The sequence below is a fragment of the Paramormyrops kingsleyae genome, chromosome 13 (genome assembly GCF_048594095.1).
Source record: "Paramormyrops kingsleyae isolate MSU_618 chromosome 13, PKINGS_0.4, whole genome shotgun sequence".
Taxonomy (NCBI): Eukaryota; Metazoa; Chordata; class Actinopteri; order Osteoglossiformes; family Mormyridae; genus Paramormyrops; species Paramormyrops kingsleyae.
In genome coordinates this window covers 8,429,246-8,450,676 of record NC_132809.1, presented here as the reverse complement: position 1 = coordinate 8,450,676, position 21,431 = coordinate 8,429,246, and the positions used below count along the sequence as shown (strand labels likewise).

At 44.3% G+C, this 21,431-nt stretch overlaps 2 protein-coding genes and 1 non-coding gene across 6 annotated transcripts in view; 1 reads left to right on the top strand and 2 right to left on the bottom strand.

Annotated features, from left to right (window-relative positions):
* The window catches only part of LOC111848207 (adenylate cyclase type 2-like), a 36,784-nt gene extending 30,887 nt beyond the window's left edge, over window positions 1–5,897 (top strand). For all 3 annotated transcript variants that reach the window (XM_023820028.2, XM_023820030.2, XM_023820029.2), the window contains exons 17-27: window positions 19–103; window positions 273–410; window positions 498–599; window positions 837–1,015; window positions 1,111–1,210; window positions 1,311–1,469; window positions 3,402–3,548; window positions 3,636–3,743; window positions 4,139–4,253; window positions 4,448–4,572; window positions 5,149–5,897. In XM_023820028.2, coding sequence (XP_023675796.2) covers window positions 19–103; window positions 273–410; window positions 498–599; window positions 837–1,015; window positions 1,111–1,210; window positions 1,311–1,469; window positions 3,402–3,548; window positions 3,636–3,743; window positions 4,139–4,253; window positions 4,448–4,572; window positions 5,149–5,346 — 1,456 coding nt within the window. In that variant the 3' untranslated portion in view covers window positions 5,347–5,897. The remainder of the gene's footprint in view (window positions 1–18; window positions 104–272; window positions 411–497; window positions 600–836; window positions 1,016–1,110; window positions 1,211–1,310; window positions 1,470–3,401; window positions 3,549–3,635; window positions 3,744–4,138; window positions 4,254–4,447; window positions 4,573–5,148) is intronic.
* Window positions 5,898–6,308: 411 nt separating this feature from the next.
* brd7 (bromodomain containing 7) lies at window positions 6,309–17,764 on the bottom strand. Of its 2 annotated transcripts, none has more exons than XM_023820032.2 (17): window positions 17,592–17,764; window positions 17,066–17,265; window positions 16,501–16,630; window positions 16,288–16,345; window positions 15,628–15,772; window positions 15,412–15,522; window positions 13,192–13,376; window positions 11,514–11,640; window positions 10,626–10,701; window positions 10,429–10,536; window positions 9,655–9,790; window positions 8,361–8,472; window positions 8,211–8,264; window positions 7,903–7,996; window positions 7,231–7,374; window positions 6,968–7,111; window positions 6,309–6,489 (listed from the first exon to the last, which is right to left on the bottom strand). In XM_023820032.2, exons 1-17 carry the CDS (start codon window positions 17,638–17,640, stop codon window positions 6,416–6,418), a joined length of 1,947 nt encoding a protein of 648 aa, XP_023675800.1. In that variant the 5' UTR covers window positions 17,641–17,764; the 3' UTR covers window positions 6,309–6,415. The 2 variants fall into 2 exon arrangements, with proteins under 2 accessions (XP_023675800.1, XP_072554220.1); XM_072698119.1 differs by having other exon boundaries at window positions 17,524–17,682.
* LOC111848235 (U1 spliceosomal RNA) lies at window positions 14,797–14,961 on the bottom strand. Its single transcript, XR_002839256.1, has one exon. It is a non-coding gene; the product is annotated as a U1 spliceosomal RNA (small nuclear RNA).
* Window positions 17,765–21,431: the final 3,667 nt, after the last annotated feature.

Genomic DNA, 21,431 nt, shown 5'->3' with positions numbered 1-21,431 from the left:
ATTGGCCCCGTCCCACAGGCGTACGCAGCTGGGTATGATTGTTGGCGTTCTTGCTTGTGTCCTCCTCCTGATCCTTGGGGTGTGTTTTGCTGGTCACCTGCAGGTCAGTATATGTATTACCCTGAGGACAATTGTTTTTGTTCAAAACACGCAGAGAACAGAGCAAAACTTTCTCTGGGAGGTATTTAATTTTTTTCCCATCATTCCTTGCCTGCCCCCCCCCCCACTCTCCACATCTCCTATTTTCTCCTGTGGCATCCTCAAACATTCAGCTGTGTTTCCCGGAGAAGCTGGCGTCGTGCCATTGGCTGACTGTGGTGTCTGAGACAGTGGGGAAGAAACCATGTGTACGGCTAACTTTGACCATCGTCTCTATGACTGTCATCCTCATTATGGCTGTCTTAAATCTGGTAATTACCATCACACACTGCTATCTGAAGTTCCACACCTTACTCTTTTTAATTACACAGTTAATTCCGAATTATTTTAATTCCTAGAAACTGTACAAATCTAGTTCTACTGATTGTGGAGTCGACCAGATCATCTGGAACATCACCCGCAACCGTCTGAACACAGACTGTGGTCTGTTCTGTCTGCCTGTGAGTAACACTTTTAAAGAATATCAAGAGCACATTGCAATAAACAGCTTGTGATGTTATGGTTAAACCTTTTTGGAATGATTCTTCATAAAAATATTCAGACTAAAAATATCTCCATTCCTGAAAATCTCCTTACTTGCATGCTCATTTTCCAGGCAGATTTTTTTTTTGATTTTGTTCTGATTCCCTACTGTGGACCTAGTCAGCAGCCCATGTGTTTCTTGTGTTTGATTGCAGTACTTCGTGTATTGCTGTATACTGGCTCTGATTGCATGCGGAGTGTTCCTTGGGGTAAGCTTTGAGCTTACAGTGCTACTAATTGTCCTGGCTTTCGGCTTATTCTACGAGATCATCTTCAAATCACAGAACGACCTCTTCCAGTCTTACGGCAGTATCCTGTACCACGTTAATAGCAGGTGAATTTCTTGGTCACATCATCCTAAGGTTAAATTACTGCTTTTTATACTGTGACTGACCTTAGTCAACATGTATTTCTTTGCATGGGTAACAGTGAGGTCTTGCTCAAATCTGGATTAATGAAGCACCCCCAGTCGATGAGCTATATTTACGCCGCACTCTTCTTGATTACCATGTTCTTAATCATTCGACAGGTGAGACAGTCTCCTCCTCCGAGCCTTACACAGGTGCTCAGTCCAACGAAGGCCACCTTCTAGGAAATCTCATCTCATTTTTCTCTCTGTACCACACTAGAACGAATACTGCTGCCGCAAGGATTTCCTGCTGAAAAATAAGAACCGCACTAAGCAAGATGAGATCGAGACTAAGGAGAATCTAAATCGACTGATGCTAGAGAATGTTCTGCCTGCCAATGTGGCTGCGGTCTTCGTGGGGGAGAACAAGAAGAATGAGGTATGATAAAGGAATATTTAAATGGGGGACAAGTGTAGAACATTATATGGACAGAAGTACTGGGACACACCTGTTAACCATTGAATTCAGGTGTTTCATTCAGACCCATTGCCACAGGTGTATAAAATCAAGCACCTAGTCTTACAGTCAGGTTTACAAACATTTATGGAAGAATGGGTCGTTCTGAAGAGCTCAATGAATTCAAGCATGGTGCTGTCATAGGATGCCACCTTTGCAGTAAGTGAGTTTGTGAAATTTCTTCCCTGCTAGATATTCCATAGTCAACTGTAAGTGGTATTATTACAGAGTGGCAGCATTTTGGAAACCCATAAAGTACACGTAAAGTAACAGCGGGGTCATTGAGTGCTGAGGTGCATGGTGCATAAAAGTCAAGTGTTAACTCAATAACTGCTGAGTTACGAACTGCCTCTGGCATTAATCCCAGCCCAAAAAACTGTGTGCCGGGAGCTTCATGGAATGGGCCTCCATGGCTGAGCAGCTGCATGCGAGCCTCACATCACCAAATGCAATGGCAAGCATCAGATGGAGGGGTGTAAAGCAAGCCCCCACTGGACTCTGGAGCAGTGGAAATGTGTTCTGTGGAGTGACAAATCACGCTTCTCTGTCTGACAGTCTGACGGACGAGTCTGGGTTTGGCAGATGCCAGTACATTACCTTTCTGACAGTATTGTGTCAATTGTCAAGTTTGGTGGAGAAGGGATAATGGTATGGGGATGTTTTTCAGGGGCTGGGCTCCTTAGTTCCAGTGAAGGGAACTCTTAATGCTTCAGACATTTTGGGCAAATCATCATGTTCCCAGCTTCGTGGGAACAATTTGGGGAAGGCCATTTTCTGTTCTAACATGACTGTGCATGAGTGCACAAGGCAAGGTCCATAAAGACACAGTTGGGTGAGTTTGGTGTGAAAGAACTTGACTGACCCACACGGAGCCCTGACCTCAACCCCATCTTGGTTGCCCAATATCAGTGCCTGACCTCACAAAGGCTCTTCTGAATGAAAGGGCAAATATTTCCACAGACACACTCCAAAATCTTGTGGAAAGGCTTCTCAGAAGATTGGCAGCTGTTATAGCTACAAAGGGGGGACCAGCTCCATATTGATTGCTATGGATTTACAATAAAAGTTCTTGTATGTGTAATGGCCAGGTGTCCCAATACTTTTGTCCATGTAGTGTATATGAAGAAATTGGAGAAGTAGAAATGTAACATTTACATATACAACCACCGGGCAATTATGGCATTGGCCTTGTGTAAGGCTGGTATTTACAGATTTGTAGCTAAAAGAGGAAAGGCCTATATACAGTAATGGTATAACGAAGCAGTGAACTCCCTTAACCCCCCAGTTGCTCCAGGGATTGTCTAAGCCTGCTTTCTCAAAAAATGTAAGTCGCTTTGGACAAAAGAATCTGGTACAGAAATGAAATACTGATTGCCAATTTTCATAATGGCCTGCCTACAACCAGTTATTTTTTTCAAAAAATATGATTTCCGATATAACAGTCTTAGTTGTCCATCCATCCTACTTCCACATCTGCAGTTCTAGGCCAGGGGTGAGTCTGGACCCTATCCCAGGAAACACGACATAAGACAGGGTCCCAGTTTTTTTGTTAGCTCTTAAACAACAAACAAACAAACAAACAAACAACAAAGGTCTGTTGGTTGTCAGAGGCATTTAAATTCATCTGGAGACTGATGTACCAGAGGTTCTTGATTGATTTTATCACATGAGGGCTTTGTGGAAACTTTGTTTTTCTATATAGCTTCTCCACATTTCTGGGTATTATGGAAAGTATTCTTAATGCGGTCAATAGTGGAAGTGACCTACTTGTAATAGCAGGTCTTCCAGTCATCATGGCCTCTAACAATGATCATATTTGATGGGTCCATCCTGTTGACATGTCTCCCCTTTCAGGATCTCTACTACCAATCGTATGACTGTGTGTGTGTGATGTTCGCCTCGGTGCCGGACTTCAAGGAGTTCTACACAGAATGTGACATCAACAAGGAGGGTCTGGAGTGTCTCCGGCTGCTCAATGAGATCATCGCAGACTTCGACGAGGTTAGCTTTTCCTGAAAGTACAGACTGACTCCCACGGAGGCATGACGGTCTGCTGCATTTGAATCTGTCCCATTGTCATCTCCACAGGTGCTATCCAAGCCTAAGTTCAGCGGGGTCGAGAAAATTAAAACTATTGGCAGCACCTACATGGCTGCTGCTGGGCTAAGTGGAACACCAGGTCAAGAAAATAACCAGGTTTGTTTACGGTCCTGATTATATGGAACAGTAGGGGACTTAGTCAGAAGAAAAGCTAGTCTTGGTCGGTTTTTGCTCAAGCATGAATTTCTGGTGATTACTGGCAAATGAAATCTGTACTTGATAAAGTGCAATTGAAGGGCAAATTTCCAAAACTCATTCAGTCCATGGGATAGGTTTTTGCTAAATATTTCTGTGGACTTTTGGAAATTTAACAAAAGTTCTTAATGAGGATTGAGGCAGTTTCGGTTCCCAATACTGTAACATATGAGCCTGGTTATTGATCTCATCTCGAAAACAACAAAAATGGACTGAGTCTTTGAAATTTGCTCTTAAATATGTCAACGAAAAAAAATGTTATGCTGAGTGTGACTTTTTGGCTTTTTTGCACACAGGATCAGGAAAAGCAGCTCGCACAGATTGGGAACATGGTTGAGTTTGCCGTTGCACTGGTAGGCAAGCTGGACGGCATCAACAGGCACTCATTCAACAGCTTCCGGTTGCGTGTCGGTGAGCATTTCTTGTCCTGTCACCATGCAAACCACCTAGGATCATAGATAAGCCAATGAGCCAGCTTGCTTTGTTTGCTGTGATTGAGTATGATAAATGAGAACATTAATCTGGAAATAAGATCCTTGTATCATGGCTATTGCTTAGGAAATCCTCTCATGGCGACTCTGTGCTCTTCTGATATAATATGGCAGGAATCAATCACGGGCCAGTGATCGCAGGTGTGATCGGAGCTAACAAGCCACAGTATGACATCTGGGGCAACACAGTGAACGTGGCCAGCAGAATGGAGAGCACCGGAGAACTGGGCAAGATCCAGGTACAGCAGAAAACCTTTGGACAAATTTGCATCAGACTGTGATTTCCTCTGCACCAACCCTGTGTCAGAACATGGGGTCTTCAGTAGTCTTTACTAGACACGATATTCCAATCATATCAATACTGACTGATGTTCAATAAAAATCTAAACTTCAGTATTGGTCCACTGTGTCAACCTTAGCCGATATTGCTGGCCAATATTTAGACTGTAGTTCATATTCAATGTTAGCAGCACCAGAGCCAGTGACATAACTCAAGGGAGTCAAACTTGCCGATGGTATTTAGTGGAATACAGATGTTATGTAATTTTTAAATTTGACTGACAAATGCTCATCTGATTTTGTCAGTTTATTTTAGTGTATGGTGTTTTATTACTGTTATGGTGAAGGATGCCATGTCTTGGGCACTGTGTGAGTGGGTTAGGATGCCATGCCCATGATCAGAAGGACAAATCCCAAGGTGGACAGTGACCCCACCATTGGGTCCTTAGCCCCAGTTGCTTCAGGGATTGGCTCAACCGTACTTTGCTTTGGATGAAAGCGTCTGCTAAATAAGCTGTTGTGATGTCTTGGGCCAGGTGACGGAGGAGACGTGCAACGTGCTGCAAAGGCTGGGCTATTCCTGCGAGTGCCGGGGCTTCATCACTGTGAAGGGCAAAGGAGAGCTCAAGACCTTTTTTGTGTGCACAGACATGAGCAAATCCCTGGGCCTGGGCCTCAATGATGGCAGCCAGGTGGGCGGACAGGCAGACACAAACAGGGGGAAATGGAACTGAAAATATTTGCTTGACGGAGCATGTGGAAGGAAAAAGCGGGATGGCATGAGCTGCAGAGGAGGAAGGAAAGCCTCATCGTAATTATGTCCTGAAGCAGTTTTGCTGAATTTCGAAAAGCTTATCGTAGCATATTCCAATAACAAGTGTACAGAAATGCTGCATTTTACATGCGAGGGCCCATTTCCGTCACTACCGTGACTTTTATAGAGCAGTGGGTTATTTAATAATTACCTTAGTCTTTTTACTCTTTTTTTTTTTTTTTTAACCTTTTTACTCCTCAGAAGTTTGCTCCAGTGTCGAACTAGGTAGCTGGAAATTAAGCCAAACTCCTTAAATGACCGAGCAGTCAGCTTTAAAACTAGCAGGCTCTGTTTTATTACTGTGTAATGTGCAGATTAGACGATGTGAAAAATGTTTCGTTATCAGAAACAGTCATTTTTTCATAAATCTTGTGGAATGACATTTCAACATAGAAAAAATAAAATGCTGGTGGTAGAAAAACCCCGAAAACTAACATTGCAGTCTAATTAAAATGTAAGTAAAAGATCTAATATTTTTGTAATACTTGTGGAATTTTTTCCCGTTTTATTTTTAAGCTTTTCAGTGTCGGTTAAACCCAAACGTGTATTGAAGCTGTGCTGGGTATAGGGCTTCCATCCTTGCCGCGGGTAAAACGTCTGCCACCGTTTATATGGCCGCCAGGCTGGGAAGAGGCACACATTTCCTGTGCACAACTCAACAAAGGATGTGAAATAGACCCTTCTGCCAAATACTGTCAAGCACATATAAAAAAAGATCAGAAAAAGATTAAAGCCTGATAGCTGATGCCTGACCTCAGGTGCTCTTCGCCATCTGTCCACTTTTTTTTTTTTTTTTTTTATAATAACAGCAGTAAAAATCTAACATGACAAAGGTACAGAATTCCTATCTAATTTAATAAATACCGCATTAGAAAACACATGTTATTTAAAAAAGGGGTTTATTTTGTAAAATGCTTAGAAACATAAAAAGTACCCTCTGTACAACAGCATTTAAAGCTCTCCCTGTTCATAAAGGCCTTCAGCCAGTGTCAGACTGCTATGGTGGGGATCATCTCCTCTTCCCTCGCTGGCAAGGCATCCGCTGGCTCTGCCACGTCCGACACTGAGACAGAAAACACACTCTCAGTCCGGGCATTTCTACTGTTTGGTATCTACACTTGGACTCCTAGTATGACCTTGGATTCTTGGACTTGGACTCATTTGATGTGTTTTGACAACTGTATAATAGCAAATACTACATAAAGTGTGAAACATTAATGACAAATACAAAAAGAGAGGAGAAGCACAAAGTTTTAACCATGGTGCTCTGCAGTGTGTGTGGGTCAGATATACTTTACATTGTGGGGACGAAATGACCCTACAATGTGATAAAAACCTGTTTTCATGTTGTGAGGACCAGCTTTTCAGTAAAACTCAATTCCATAAAAATCAGACTGCAATCAAAAAACTAAAAACGTTAGGGCTGGTTAGGGGTTAAGGGTGTCATTTTTGAGATTAGGGTTTTGCCCACAGAAATGAGTACAGGTCTGTGTGTGTGTGTGTCCGTGCGCACTCACATGTGCGGGTACCAAGGAGCTGACCTGTAGTGAGGTCGATGAGATTCTCCTCCAGTCCACCAGAGGGCAGTGAAATCCCCATGGCCCTCCTGATCCCGTACACGCTGCTCACGTCACCCGGCGTAACCTGACTGGCCAGGTGTGCCAGATTCCCTGATACCTTCTCAGCTGCGGGAGGAGAAGTGCAGGTCAGATGTGGGCACAGACCAGTGGCCACTGTCCACTGCATAGGACCCAACAGGCCCCATGAAAAAGGGGGGAGACAGGATGGACAGAGGCGATCATACCCAGCTCCACTTCCCTGGCACTGGGGGCCAGCAGGCAGATCATGTTGGGGGGTGGCTTGGCACTCAGACGCTCATTCTGGGCCTCCTGAAGTTCCCGCAGCAGCATGGTGGTCTCATCCAGCTTCTGCTGGAACTGCCTGGCATCTGTGACACATGAATGACGTCAACCAGCCATAAGTACTCGCTGATTTTCTCTGGCATGGAGATATTCTGGGAGTTTACTGTGAGGTTATGACCTCCTAAAGGTTCAACTGGAACAGCGATCATGGAGCAAGTCTGCTATGATCATAGTTTTTTCTTTTTTGAACTTTTGTAGTTCCCCTTGAATTACATTTTCTACCTTCTGGAGACTTAAAATTGACTTTTTATGTGGTCATGCTTTTACTTAATTCCAGACTGGCAAATATAGTAGAAATTCATTGTTAATCTGTTACTAAGTGACTGAATCACTGACTTCTCCCAGACTTTCACACTTAGCAGTATACAGAAATTAAGTGCTTATTACTTAAAGCTACAAAATTTATTGTAGCAAGCAGAAAGAAACGATGGTTGACCAAAGTGGTCAATCATCTGGGGAACAACATGATCATAGGTATTCACAAAAGAAGAGTACAGTTCATCCCAGATCCCCTTGCTATATTCTGCGATATCACGTCAGTTCTTTGCCGGTACCTTCAGAGGAGAAGTTTGGGGGCTCGAGGTCCAGCCCTAGCACTGAGTTCAGTGAGGTCAGGCTGCTTCTGCTGCTGGATTCAGCCTCAATTATCTGCAAGGGTGATCGCCACACAATGATGGAGAAATGTACGAGTTTTTCAGAAACTACAAGGATTTATTAGAAATCATTAAACGACTACTTTGTCACCACAGACTGGGAACAAACTTTGTGCTCTACAGTAAAGACAGGCCTAGGAATGGCTGGACAGAGGGATGACGGACAACTCTGCCATCTCTACACATCAACCACCTTCGTCGGGATTTACCTCCACATCTTTCATCGTTTCTTCTCCTACTGGATCGTCATCTGCCTGGTTATTCTAAGATTCGGGAGAACAAAAGGAATCTCAATAAAGAATAAGGAAACAGAAATGAGCCCAAAAAAAGATAAAAATGTAAGAAGTTATGGTCCCCACCGTGTTCACTTCCAGCAATGCCTTTGTGTGTTCCCCGTGTGTCAAGGCATCCAAAATGTTGTCTGCTAATCTGCCCATGTATTCTTCACTCTTTGACAGAGATTCAGACAAGCTGCCAATCAAAAGGGAAAAAAAAATCATAAATTTCAAAGGCAAAAAAAAACCTCACGTTTTTACAGAAACAATATTGATACGAGTTGTTAAAATGGAGGACTTTGTTCTGCAAAGCAGTTTTCACTCCTCAGTTTTCACTCTCTCTACAAGCTGGAAAACAAACCTGGTTTTTAGTTACCCTTTTAAGGCTGAATTTATCCTAACTGCATCAATTATTAATTTAACCTTGAGAAGCATGCAAAGCCATGACTGGTTAGAGGGAACCAGTCACCTCGGGAACTTTGCAAGATGGACGACGTGTATAGTGTGTTTAAGTAGGAAGGCCTGAGCTAGATAGTAAAAATATCGACCAAATTCAAGCAATATTTTAAAAAATTTGCTGCTTTTCGGCAGAATTTTTAAAATTATACACAGCCAAAACATTATGGCCACTTCCATACGAAGCACACAGTGCTCGTAAGAAGGGCACATGCCACAGTCTGGGATATATTAGACAGTAAACCAACATTCATGTACAACAGAGCTTGATGGACTTCGATTATCACTCCCTACTCTGTGGCTGCCCACGTTATAGCATGTTCGATCGCTATTAGTTCTGTGTGTCAAATGCCCGTCAGATACCTAGTAGGCTAAATATCTGGACCTGTAAGCAACTCCAGTGCGGCGTCGAGCTACAGCCAATAAGATCGCAAGACATGGGGCGAGGCGAAACCCGATGGAGGAGTTTAAAAAAGGTATAAACAGCTCAGCTTGGTTAGCTTGGACTTGATTCTTGGTGGCCCTTGCCTAATTCTTCTGCATTCCAGATTTCGACTACAAGTATCAAATGTTAGTTTACTGTAATATATCCTAAACCTTCCCTATTCAAATCTGGCCCTCGATTCCGAATCCAGGCCTTGTTTTCATTCTCCCAGGTAGTTAGTTTAATAATTACTGATTCTGATTGGCCAGAGGCTTCATACCTGGCTCACAGGTAAAGGAAGGCTGGAAAATCCTGCCCCAGACCTTGCCCTATACCTTGACAGGCACTGTTGTTATGAGGTAGCATTGTTCTCTTTTCAGTGTTGGGCATTTCAGGTCCAGAAGCTACACATTCAGACCAAGATTTTGGCACTGTCTCCAGAGAAGGAGACCATTTCACATGCAGGATGTGGTCTGTGTGCCACGAAGCACCGCCTACCTTTCTGAACCTTGGAGGCTGGACTCGTCGCCGTAAAAGGAGTAGATCAGGTCGGAGTCTTCTTTACTCACGTTGGCGAAGCTGGAGTCGTAAACTGGAGCATAGGAACTGAACGGTCCATAGTTCATATAGGCCACTGTGGTGGATGGGGTTACACACAGACAAGCACATTAATCAACATAAAAAACACACACACACACAATAATAAACAAAGCCAAAAATGTAATGGAAGCCAAAGGTTTAGGAGACAACAGTCCCAAGGCAACTAATTCTGCAACTGAAGTATACCATTAGTATATGAAATAGATTCAACATATCATAGTAATTCCTCATGTTTTGTTTCTTTTTTATGATGACAGTAGGAGAGAAATCAATCACCCAATGTTACTCATTTCTGAACTATTGAGATTGACGAGAGGAAAACAGGATGTAAGATTTACCGACATCGACACTATATCTCGAACACGAAAAGGATGCCAGTTGGCTGGAAGTGACACTGACAGGGACAGGAGACGTAGAGGGATGGGATATCAACTGGCAAACAGCTGAGGGTGTTTCAGGCACTGGGAAGGTCACCAATTAGCAGGGGTGCACAAACACATGGCTGAGGCCCTGAAAAATTCTACCGAATTTCCCTCCCTGCAAACCAAAGCTACCGTTATCTACGCTCACGGGTGCCCCCTAGGGTCTGGGCCCCTGAAAATCTTACTCTTTCTTCCCCCGTATGGATGGCTCTGCCTGCTACTGCATGTGCCAAGTACAGTCACGCCTCACCTGGGGTCACCTTGTTCCTCTTGTCCTCTTTGAAGCCTTGCAGGGTGTTGACGCCGCTGTGCAGCTTCCCCATCATCATCCCCAGTTTCACCGGGCAGTAGCCGTTATCTGCGGAAGACAGACAGGCGTTTCCATTCTGCGGCGACCCAAAAACTCAGTGGCCTTTTAGGGCGTGATGAGTGTATGTGTGCTCTCACCTCCGGCCATGAGGTCGGCCGGGTTCAGGATCCCCAGCGTGGTTGTCCCGTCAGACTTCCGCCTCTCAAACTCCAGCTTAAAAAAATAATAATATAAAATAAATAAATAAAATCAGGATACTGCGGAGCAGAAAAACTTAAGAACATGTCCGAAAACTTTATGCTTATGGTTTCAGTTTTATTTTTAAACATTACTAATTTAGCAGACACTTATCCAGAGCAAGATCAGAGTAATTGGGGGTTAGGGGCCTCGCTCAAGGTCCCCACAGTGACATCACTCTACCAACCACGGGATTTGAACCAGCGACCTTCTGATCACAGGCACAGCCAGACATTGCCCCCGTTTTGGCATGGATGGATATGCGGTTTCAGTCCTGGACCTTGAGGACAGTGTACTGTCTGGAGTATGGCACAGTACAGCAGTGTACTGTCTGGAGTATGGCACAGTACAGCAGTGTACTGTCTGGAGTATGGCACAGTACAGCAGTGTACTCTGACGATACATCAACAACACTGGGTAAACAGAGGTATCACTGAAGGGGGATCAGCTCTGTGGGTCCCAGTTTAGTACAGCAATAAATCAAAGTCTGGCCTTAATACGTTTCAGGAGACTGTAATTTACCATAAAAACAGGCTAAAAAGACTTCTACGCTTTCTTATGCAAGTAGGACACGTCAGTCATTATCAAAGGCTTAAAAAACCAAGGGCAAAAATAACACTGGATTGTGTTTGTGACCAGAAGTTGTTTTAAATAAAAACAAGAGACTCTGTACTTTTAACGGATGTATTCTGCTCAATTTGCCCCGATATTGATGCTGACATACATTCACAGTATCCATTTCAGAATACTGAATACACTCGGTGAATATTCCCTCTCCAGTGTCTCACCTCAGTCTGAAGGTCCCTATTAGACAATTTGCCACCAGAATCCTCAATGATCTTCTTGATTTCTTCTAGCTCCTTCTCAGCCTGATTAATGCTCCTCAGAGATTCCTCCTTGGGGTCCTTATCCTGCCTGGAAGCAGAGATGCCCAGCTATTATACTGGTTAAAGGTACTGACTTGGCCTTCCCAGTATGAGGCAGGCTCCCTGTAGAGGGGTCCCCCTTAAGCCAATCTTCAGCTGACAGTTCCTCACTTAGTTCAAAGAGTCTGACTACAAAAATCAGTTGTGTAATCCAAGTTAAACATCAGAACAACAAGGCCTTTCAACTGATAAAATTCTTCTCTCAGTGATCAATGAGTGTTTCGTAACAAAGCATCATCTTATAAAAACAGCCTACTAACAATTGGTTGGCTCAGTACTGATAATGATTGTTTTTGTTTTCACACTTGGGGGTCAAATACTCTAAGCCAGGGGTCTCAAACTCTAGTCCTGGGGGGCCGGAGCCCTACACAGTTTTTGGTTCACCCTCATTTAACACACCTGATTCAACTCCTTGTGCTAATTACCACACAGCTCTTGAGCTGAATCATTTGTGGTGGAACATGGAAAGAACTAAGCTACACAGGGCTCCGGCCCCCTAGGACTGGAGTTTGAGACCCCTGCTCTAAGCCAAAATAGCTGCTTCAAGCTTCACTACTCTCCCATCCAATCACAAGACCGCAGATGTTGATTCTTCAAATTCCTAAACATCAGAACATGACAGTGTTGTTCACTTCTACACCATGCACTGAAATAGCTAACTTTTAATGAAGGACAATTATCAGCAGGAAAACAAATATACACTTAAGCTAAATCATGTTATAATATCTCCTTTGCAGGTGTGCCGATTAAAAACAAATATAATTTTTAGGGGTGTAACGATATTACAAACCGAACCGAAATATCGCGATACACGAACCACGATACGTATCGCGAAACTCTCGTGGCGTACCGCGGTACTCTCACGCCCACTGCTGCCCATTGTTGAGGTTGACGTCACTTGACTCTAACTAATTTAACCAATTTAAACACATCTTTATTTTATCACATTTGATTAAATTGTATTAGTAATGATGAGCTTTTGTTCTAAATTTTGTTCTAAATATTATATTCTAAAGTTAGTATTAGAATTGTTTTTTTCTGACTAGTCTATATTGGAGGTATTTATTTAATTTTTGTTGTTTACCCAGGTATCCTGACTGTACTAAAAATGTGATGGCAAAGTTAATAAAGAAAAAGTTTAGTTGTTCTTGTTATTAAGTGAATCTATTGTTCCTTAGCATTGCTGTTAAGATGACATCAACCCTAAACCCACAGCAAACAGAAACCGAACCGAACCGAACCGAGGCTCCAAAACCGTGAACCGAACCGAACCGAACCGAGGCTCCAAAACCGTGAACCGAACCGAATCGTGCCTTTGGTGTATCGTTACACCCCTAATAATTTTATATTATGATACTATGGATGTTAGTCACATGGTCTTAATTACAAAACAACACAGGCAATTAAAATGATGATATACATGTTATAAAACCTTGAAGCTACATGTTACGTTTAAATCACAACCTGGTTTTTTTGTCTAATAACTGGCGATATGCATCATTACTCGTACTGAACCAAGAACAGTAAGATTCATCAGCACCTGGGGGCATCCCTGAGAATCCTCCTCGGTGATTGGGCGGTCTCGCTGGTGTCCATGGCCACGTGGCTGTCTTTGGACCGGTCCAGGGTGGGGGTTCCTTCTTTCTCTGGCTCCCCCTCCTCATTTTTGGTGTTTTCCAGGTCAGCCATAAACTCAATGCTTTGTTTCAGGCTCTGTAACCTCTCCTGTGGAGCAGAGATGAGCAGAGTTACAGGCCACTAAATATCCTCCTCCCACTTCAGAAAGATGTACACGTCATAGACTAAGGCCTTCTGCTGTTTCTACAGAACACGACACCACGGACAACAAAGACTCGACATGACAGGTGTTCTGAAAGCAGGTTTTACATACCCACAGTTAACGCAATAGAACCTAGTTAACAATCCGCAATTGCTGAAATCGGTGTTACATGGTACTACAGCGGTGGTTATCAACTCGGTAAGTTAAGTCGGAGTACGTCTGTACGCGTTCGCATTAAAGGAGTGGTGTCAGCATTGTAAACTAATGACTCAAACTAAGAGCCGCCCTATGACAGGCAGGAGGCAGGTAATTTCTGTCCCGCTTGCCAAACTATTGCCAACACTATGACAATATTAATCTGCCCTTTGCAAAGGGCTATAAAGGGACTGGCACCGAATATCAGTATTGGGTTCAAAACATTTCATTTTATTTGTATCAGATTAAAAATAAATAAATCAGTGGTATAGCCTGTAACAACTATTTAAGTAAAGCGTGTCTCATATAGGCTACATTTTTTTTGTGAAAGGGTGGTTCGCATGCATGTTTTTGGTAAAAGGGGTTGGACTCATGCCTGTTTTAAGCCAAAAACCTGCACTAAAACCTCCTCAGAGCAGGTTAGGCATGCAGTGCATGGTGAAGCCCCCGGCACAGTCCAGTCCGACAGTAAGCTAGAATCTGGCTCTCTGTCAGTCCGCCACTTTGCCCACACAGAGAGGACCTGCACTGAACCTTGTATCTAGTCCTTCAGGAATTTGATGGAAACACAACTTAGGTTGCATGGGCAAAATCTCAGGATGACTGATTAATAAGTAGTATATTGGCACTTTATTGATCCCAAGTGGGTAAATTCTCTTTTCACCTATCCCAGCTTGCTCTCCATGACACACAGACACATACTGTATAGGTGAGAGCAAACTTGGTAGTGATGGGCAGCCACCTGAAGAGGCGTCTGTGAAGCTAAGCGTTAAGGGCCTTGCTCAAGGGCTCACAGACATGTGACTATTCTGCTGAAGCTGGACTTCAACTGGCAACCTTCTGATCACAGGCACAGGGGCTTAGCCCACTGAGCGACAAGATGCCGCCCAAAACAATAAAACCACCCTACTGAACACGGGATCTGAACCAGCGTCCTTCAGATCACAAGCACAGCATCTAGTGATAAACAAAATGACCCTTCATGAATCATGTGCTGTATTTTGTGAACCCACTAGATGGTGCTCTCTGATCAAAAATGTGAACCAATCAATCCCCAAAGCAAAACCAGGACAAATATCTAGTGAGGTCAAAAAACCCAGCAAATGGTTTGTGAGGTCATTTTATCCATCATTAATCTAAACCCACTGAGCAACACCATACTCCAAAAATCAGTGGAGAGCACAAACACAGTCCCCTACTACCAGAACTTATGCAGTCAAGATTTCCACATTTGGGAAATTTTGCAGGGGTCAGCACAGCTGCAGGGCAATTGCTGAACTTCACCCTGGGTGAACCACCTTTGTGATCATGGTATCTCCCCTGCCAGAAAAGTATCAGATCGTATTTACCCTGGCGATACACCTGCTTTAAAAGAGAGATAAGACATGTAGTACCCAAAACTCGGTAGTAAGCCTCAAGAAACCTTGCCAACGCTAAGTTCACACTACACAACTTTTAAAGTTGTCAGATCGCTGTACTGTTCACACTACACGACCCGTCGTCTTGTGATCTGGAGTCTTGAAGTCGTTGTGTTTCACACACTACATGACTGATCAGCAACACACTATATTATCTTTCATCAGGATGGATTGCTGATGAGTCTGGGGCTTTTGTCGCCGATCTCCTAAAACTGTCGGCGAGCAGAAAATCATGTAGTGTGAACATAGCGTGAGCCAGATAATTCACTTCGTAGTACGGCCCTTGGGTCAATTTCATGGTGAACACATGAGGTTAACAAAGACAGAAGGCAACATCACCGCAGGCGGAGTTTAGCATTTCACCTACCTCACTCAGTATTTTCATGCCAGAGTGGAGAAGTTTCTTTGCAGCCTTGTAGTAAATGGTCTCAGGCTTGTTATATATCATTGCGTTCTCACACATGATCTTAAAATCTGCCTATCAACAACAAACACCAAGGAGTTATTTCACCTGAGAACCTGATGCATCCCAGATATCTATTTCGATAACAATTCAATTTTATGCTTAAAGGAAATGTCATACCTTCAGCTCCTCCAGGGACTGATAATAGTCTTTTTTTATTTTCTCCTTCATTGTGCTAAAGTCCATGGGCCTCTTGATAATCATGGAATAGCCTGGAGCAATGAAGTCTGTCACCGGGAAGGAGAAGAATGCACTGGGGTCCTTCCTGTAAAAAAAGTGGACACTTTTAGGACAGTGACTAATCTCACTCCTACACCTCACACACATCATGTCATGTCTGGTATGTAAGCTTGACCTTTTTTCAGTATTCCAGAGGAACCAATTCAACTCAGAATCTGGAGCTTATCCCAGGATCCCAATCCACAGCACAACCAGCACACACAGGGCATTTTGAAGACCCATATTCAGCTAAACAAGTGTTTCCCAACCCAATCCTCTTGGACCACCAGACAGTCCACATTTCTGCTCCCTCCCAGCTCTCAGCACACATGTACCAAGTATTTGGTGTTCTTGTTTGGTTGGAATCTGGGTGGGAGCAAAAATGTGAATAGACTGGGGGTCCACAAGGACTGGGTTGGGAAACACTGAGTTAAACGATAGAGGAGACAGACAGACACAGGCGGAACAGGCAAGCTCCTTTTCTGTTATTGACATGGCTAATGTGCCAATAGTTCTATTCACTGAAGGTTCAGTGTGTGTGTGGAGGAACAGGATCCTTGCCTTTGCAGCTGCCTGATGAGCTGTGACAGTGCCTCCTGCAGGGGACTCTGTTCTTTTTCTGCAAAAGGACAGAAGGACAAAGAAATTAGACCAGTGACCCACCGTTTTGAGACAGAAGCCGGACAGCAAAGCAACCAACCTACCTGAGGGATTTTCAGCATCAGTGTTTTACTGTGAAAGTAAGAAAAAAAAACCATTTAAAGGTTCCCCTACCTTCTACCTGGGCGATGGATGGGGTCAAGTGTTTGTCCTGGGTGGGATCTGATCGAATGGGCGTGTGGCTCTGTTCCCTCTCTTCCCAGTCTGTGTCCACGGAGTCCTGTCCCTTCTTTTTTTTTGTCATCTAGAAGAAAACACCCCCAACCCAAAAAAAAAGAATGCCACAGAAAGCCAAAGTTAGTAAATCACAATGTCACCAACTTTGGTCAGCTGGCTGGAGTGAGATGTTCAATTCTAGACTAGTCTGCACACCCATTTACATGTATGTAATAGTTTTATTGCATTGAAAAAAGTCTGTTGGGTTTGCAAACTACCGCAACGCGTTAGTTGTATTTTTAGGTTTAAAACGAAATAATACAGATTTGCCGCAAGATTTCTTGCGTGAGCGTGAGAGTCAGAAAGCGTGAGTGTCACACCGGATGCGAGAGCGGTGGCAGCCGCGCAATCAAGCATCAATAAGCGGCAGCTCAGAGGCCGCTGGCTTCATTAAGGATCCGGGCGGCAAACAGCACGTACAGCCTGGACGCAGCCGGCACGGGCTTAAAAAGACGTTAGGCACCTTCTTCTTCCGTTTGTCGTCGAGGGACGGCGCCGGGCTGCTCCTCTCCCTGTCCCCCTTCTTCTTCTTTTTCTTCTTTTTGTCCCGGTGCTTGTCCTTGTCGTGGTCGTCGTGGTCGTGGCCGGAGCTCCCCGTGGACAGCTCGGTCACCTCATTCCCCGCCACCTTCAGGACCAGCTTCAGCGGCTTCTCCGCGTACTCTGCGGGACAGCGCCGTTAGCGGACCGTGACACCGGCTCACCGGCCACGGAGCAGCTAGACACCGTTTACTTATCATGGCAGCTAACCATGTCGTAATGCTTCGCATGCCGACCGGTTCCGCTCCTGCTAAAGCTATTACATAGACGCAAGGAGGCGAGCCGTTAAACGCCACCGGAAATCGGTGGATCACCGTCCAGCGGCGTGGCTCGGGCTCCCAACGCGGCGCCGGGCCACAGCCAACCGCCCACCGCGCTTACCTGCGGCGATAGCGTGCTCGCAGGGACTCTCCGCGCCGCTCGATCGGACACATCCACAGCTCTCTTACCTTCATACGCGTGCTTCTCCGACTTGTGTTTTTTATGCTTTTTGCCCATGATTAATTAGTGATTAATTTGCCCATTTACTCCTAAAAGGCCAAATTCTTTAACGGATCCGTATGTGCTTTGTTTTGGGCTGCTAAGGTTGAGTAGTCGATCACAGAGTCTTCGTTCTGATGCATGTTGCTGGTTCTCTAGCGCCATTTACAGGCGGGTGGTTAATACTGATTTATAATTTGGCCTTTATGTTGAAAAATTACATATATATATTTATAAGGTAATATAATATTAACAACGCGCAAAATTTGACGCTTCATCAAATTGCACGATAATGTACGAATATCTCTAGTCCAAAATAGTTCATTTCAGATTGCCATAACATCATCCTTCTTGTTCTGTAGTTGCTCATTTTGGCCACCAGTGTATGCTGTTACTCTAGCATACTGAACGAGGAGCAAGCAATACTGAATTGTAATTCTTGATGCCGGGTAGCACCCTCTAGTCCGAAACTCATGCCTCAAAGTCTCAGAAATGTTCCGTATGTTTGAAAAACACACCACAGCAAAAAAAAAAAAAAAAAAACAGCCTACCACACCACAAATACAGTTTGGATACAAAAGTATTCAGATGTTGTTTTGGACTTGTAGTATAGTTTGAATATCATATTGTAAATATTTCACTAGAAGGAAACTTCTTTAAAATTGGAATTTAGAAATGTGTAGACTTTGACTTTGATTTATTGAAATATTGCTTGTGTTAGTTTTTGGTCCACACAATAATGCTGAGTATTTCTAAATGAGATTCTAGGCCGAAATGATCATTTGCATTTTTTTAAAGCAACTTCCAGGATTTTTAACAGACCCAGGAAATGCAATATATATGTTTCATGTTATACAGTCCAGTGGTGCCTGCAGAACATTTTGGCCCTGTCAAGGGTCAGTTATATTTATGGGGGGTGGCTGTGCTGCACTTTGTCTCTTTTGTGGTCCTGCTTAGAAAATAATCCATATTTCATTTTTATTATTTTGGTGTGGTGTGGCAACAGGGGTGGCCACGTATTTGCCCGCTAAATTCACCCCTGATATGGTCACATTAATGGGAAACAGAACATTGTAGACTTTGTCTGGTGTGATTCAGGGGTTTTTTGTGGCTCCCTCGAGACCTTCGTCTTTCATATCCATAAAAGTGTTTCATCACCTCCCCATATTTTCATTAGACATAGTTTTATGTTTTAATTGTTTCTGTGATGGACTGTGTAAACATTCTTGAAGTTATCAGGGTTGTTTGGATATTTAAAAACATTCCAGGGGTCCCAAATCAACCAGTCAGTGATATTTCTAGTGACTTATAATTCAGCTGGTGTCAGGGCTGTGGGTATGACCAGCCCTGCTGCTATTTCTGACTTTTATTTCTGTATTCATCTCTGGAGGCTGCAATTAAATACATGAGTGTTTGTTTATAACGTGTAACAGCACATTTTTCAGGTGGGACTGGTGCTCTCACGCAGCCAAAAAGTGTGATGATCCTTCCAAGCGTTCTTCTATGAACTCTGAATTCTAACTGGGCCCCAAACGAGTATTTAAACAGATGCTCTTACATGTGTCTAACCAGCCTTATTCTCCGGTCTCATGATGGCCAGTGAACACCTGCGTACCAGTCTCTCTCTGAGCCGGCCCGCTGTTCCCAACTCCAGAGGTCCTTGGGCACCTGTCTACTTTGCTTTGGCTGTGTGGTGCAGGATGTGAAGGTTCAGTTCCCCCCAAATGAAACTAACAAATGGGATATGTAGTAGGATACATTACCCACTCCCACAACTGAGAGGCCGCAGGGAACACTCTGAGGTCGCGTCCCAGCTGAGCCGTGCAAAACCGCTCTGCCCGCTTTCTACTCAGTGTGGCATGCCGTGCCGTTGTCTAACAATCCGTAGTTCAGGCCTAACAACACGTAATGAAAGACAAGCTACAAAGTTATTTTGAATAAACACTCTTTTATCCGCCGTTCCCATGCTTCCAAAGAGATCTGTCCCAGTCTGTAGGATGCCGTCACCATGACGACGAGCACAGTGGGGAATTGTAGCGTTTCCCATTGGTGGCTTGGGGTTTTTTGGGGTGACTGTGTGACGGGCAGCCTGACCACTTTGGAATTTGCTGGGGTAAAGCAGGCAGCACAGGGTTATGTGAACCAGCCCATAAAAGTCAAAATCCTTCCTCATTTGGGTAGCTCGCATGTCCACTTTACAGACATGCATGCAGCTGTGTCCTGGAGTCATCGAATGTGTAGCAATTGCAGCGGGGGAACTTGCATAACATTGACGGGTCTGGACATTGTTAAAACCGGGGCGTGACGGCGCTTGACATCTGCTGAGGCTGTGAGACCGACGGAGCGAGTGTATGAGGCGATTTGACCTTCCAGTTTGTGAGCTTTCGAGTGTTCCTTCCATGAGTAAAGTTTGAGAGTCCCACAGGAAATTGAGGAAGGCTGGGGTTTCTGTACTAATTGTGCGCAATGGTGTAACTGCTCGTTTTGGCTTCTGTTACAGCTAGAGATTGCACTCTACAGGATTAAATGGGCTTGAGAAAAAAATGTATGAAGGTGAGTCAAGTGACTGCAGCTATCAATATTAATTATTTCAGCTCTTTTTTCCCAGTGATTGGCATATTTTTGTTGTGTGTTTTGTTTTGCCTCCAGCATTCTAAATCTGTTTTTTCCGATCTCTGAAAGCCCAAGACCGCTACTCACATGCATTGTGGGGACCCGCACTCCTGAAGTGCCGACGGTATTTTTTTTCATTATGGCGACTGCTGCCTTAGCTTGGTTGTTCTCTATCGTCTTGTTTTTGGTCCATTCCCACCCAGAGGGGGAAATTGAACATTTCTTGGTTCAGGCTCTTCTGTTCTTTGGGCCTTAGAGTCTCTCTGAAGGATTGTTTCATACTTGCTTCTGGCGACATGGGAGAGGTTGGGTGGGACTTACTCTCAAAGCAATGACTGACATTGGTACATCACAGTGTTCTCTCACAACCTCATGGAGGGTCAGAGCAGGCTACTAGCGTTGCAGACCAAATCGGATCCAGGTATCGACCTTCATGGCTGTCTCACCACAGAAGGCCTTCAGAACCCCTCTAAACGTTAAACACAGCACGTCATGTGACAGCACTGTCATCGGCCTCTGGGTCCTCCCGACAGTGGCCAACGGGTGTTTCACCCTGCGAATGAAGGGAGTCGGCATGCGCACATTTTCCATTCCTCCTGAAATAGTACGATGCCTTAGCACTCCTGGAAGTGGCTGAATTTCTGAATTAAAGGTATGACTGTTCTGGCTCATCTGCTCAGCTAGACTACAGCCTGCATGTGCACCATGTCAAGCGTCGAATTATTATCCTTCCATCGTTTGACCACTCATCAACATGGTCAGGGTCTAGGGGATGGGGGCTCAATGCTCTCCCAGGCAGCATAGGGTTAGAGTATTCCAATCTGTCGCAGTGAAAAGTATCCGTAGCAGCGTAGGGCTGGAGTATGCCAATCTGTAGTAGGGAAAAGTATCTGTAGCTAGATTGGGTTGGAGTATGCCAGTCTGTTGAAGGGAAAAGTATCTGAAGCAACGCTGGGTTGGAGTATGCCAGTTCATCACAAGGAAAGGTACCTGAGGCAGCATAGAGTTGGAGTATGCCAGTCTGACACAGGGAAAAGTATACGGAGCAGTGTAGGGTTGGAGTATGCCAGTACATAGCAAGGAAAAGTATCCGATGCAGCGTATGGTTGAAGTATGCCAGTCTGTCCCAGGGAAAATTATACCACACAGCATAGGGTTGGAGTATGCCAGTCCATTGCAGGGAAAAGTATCCATAG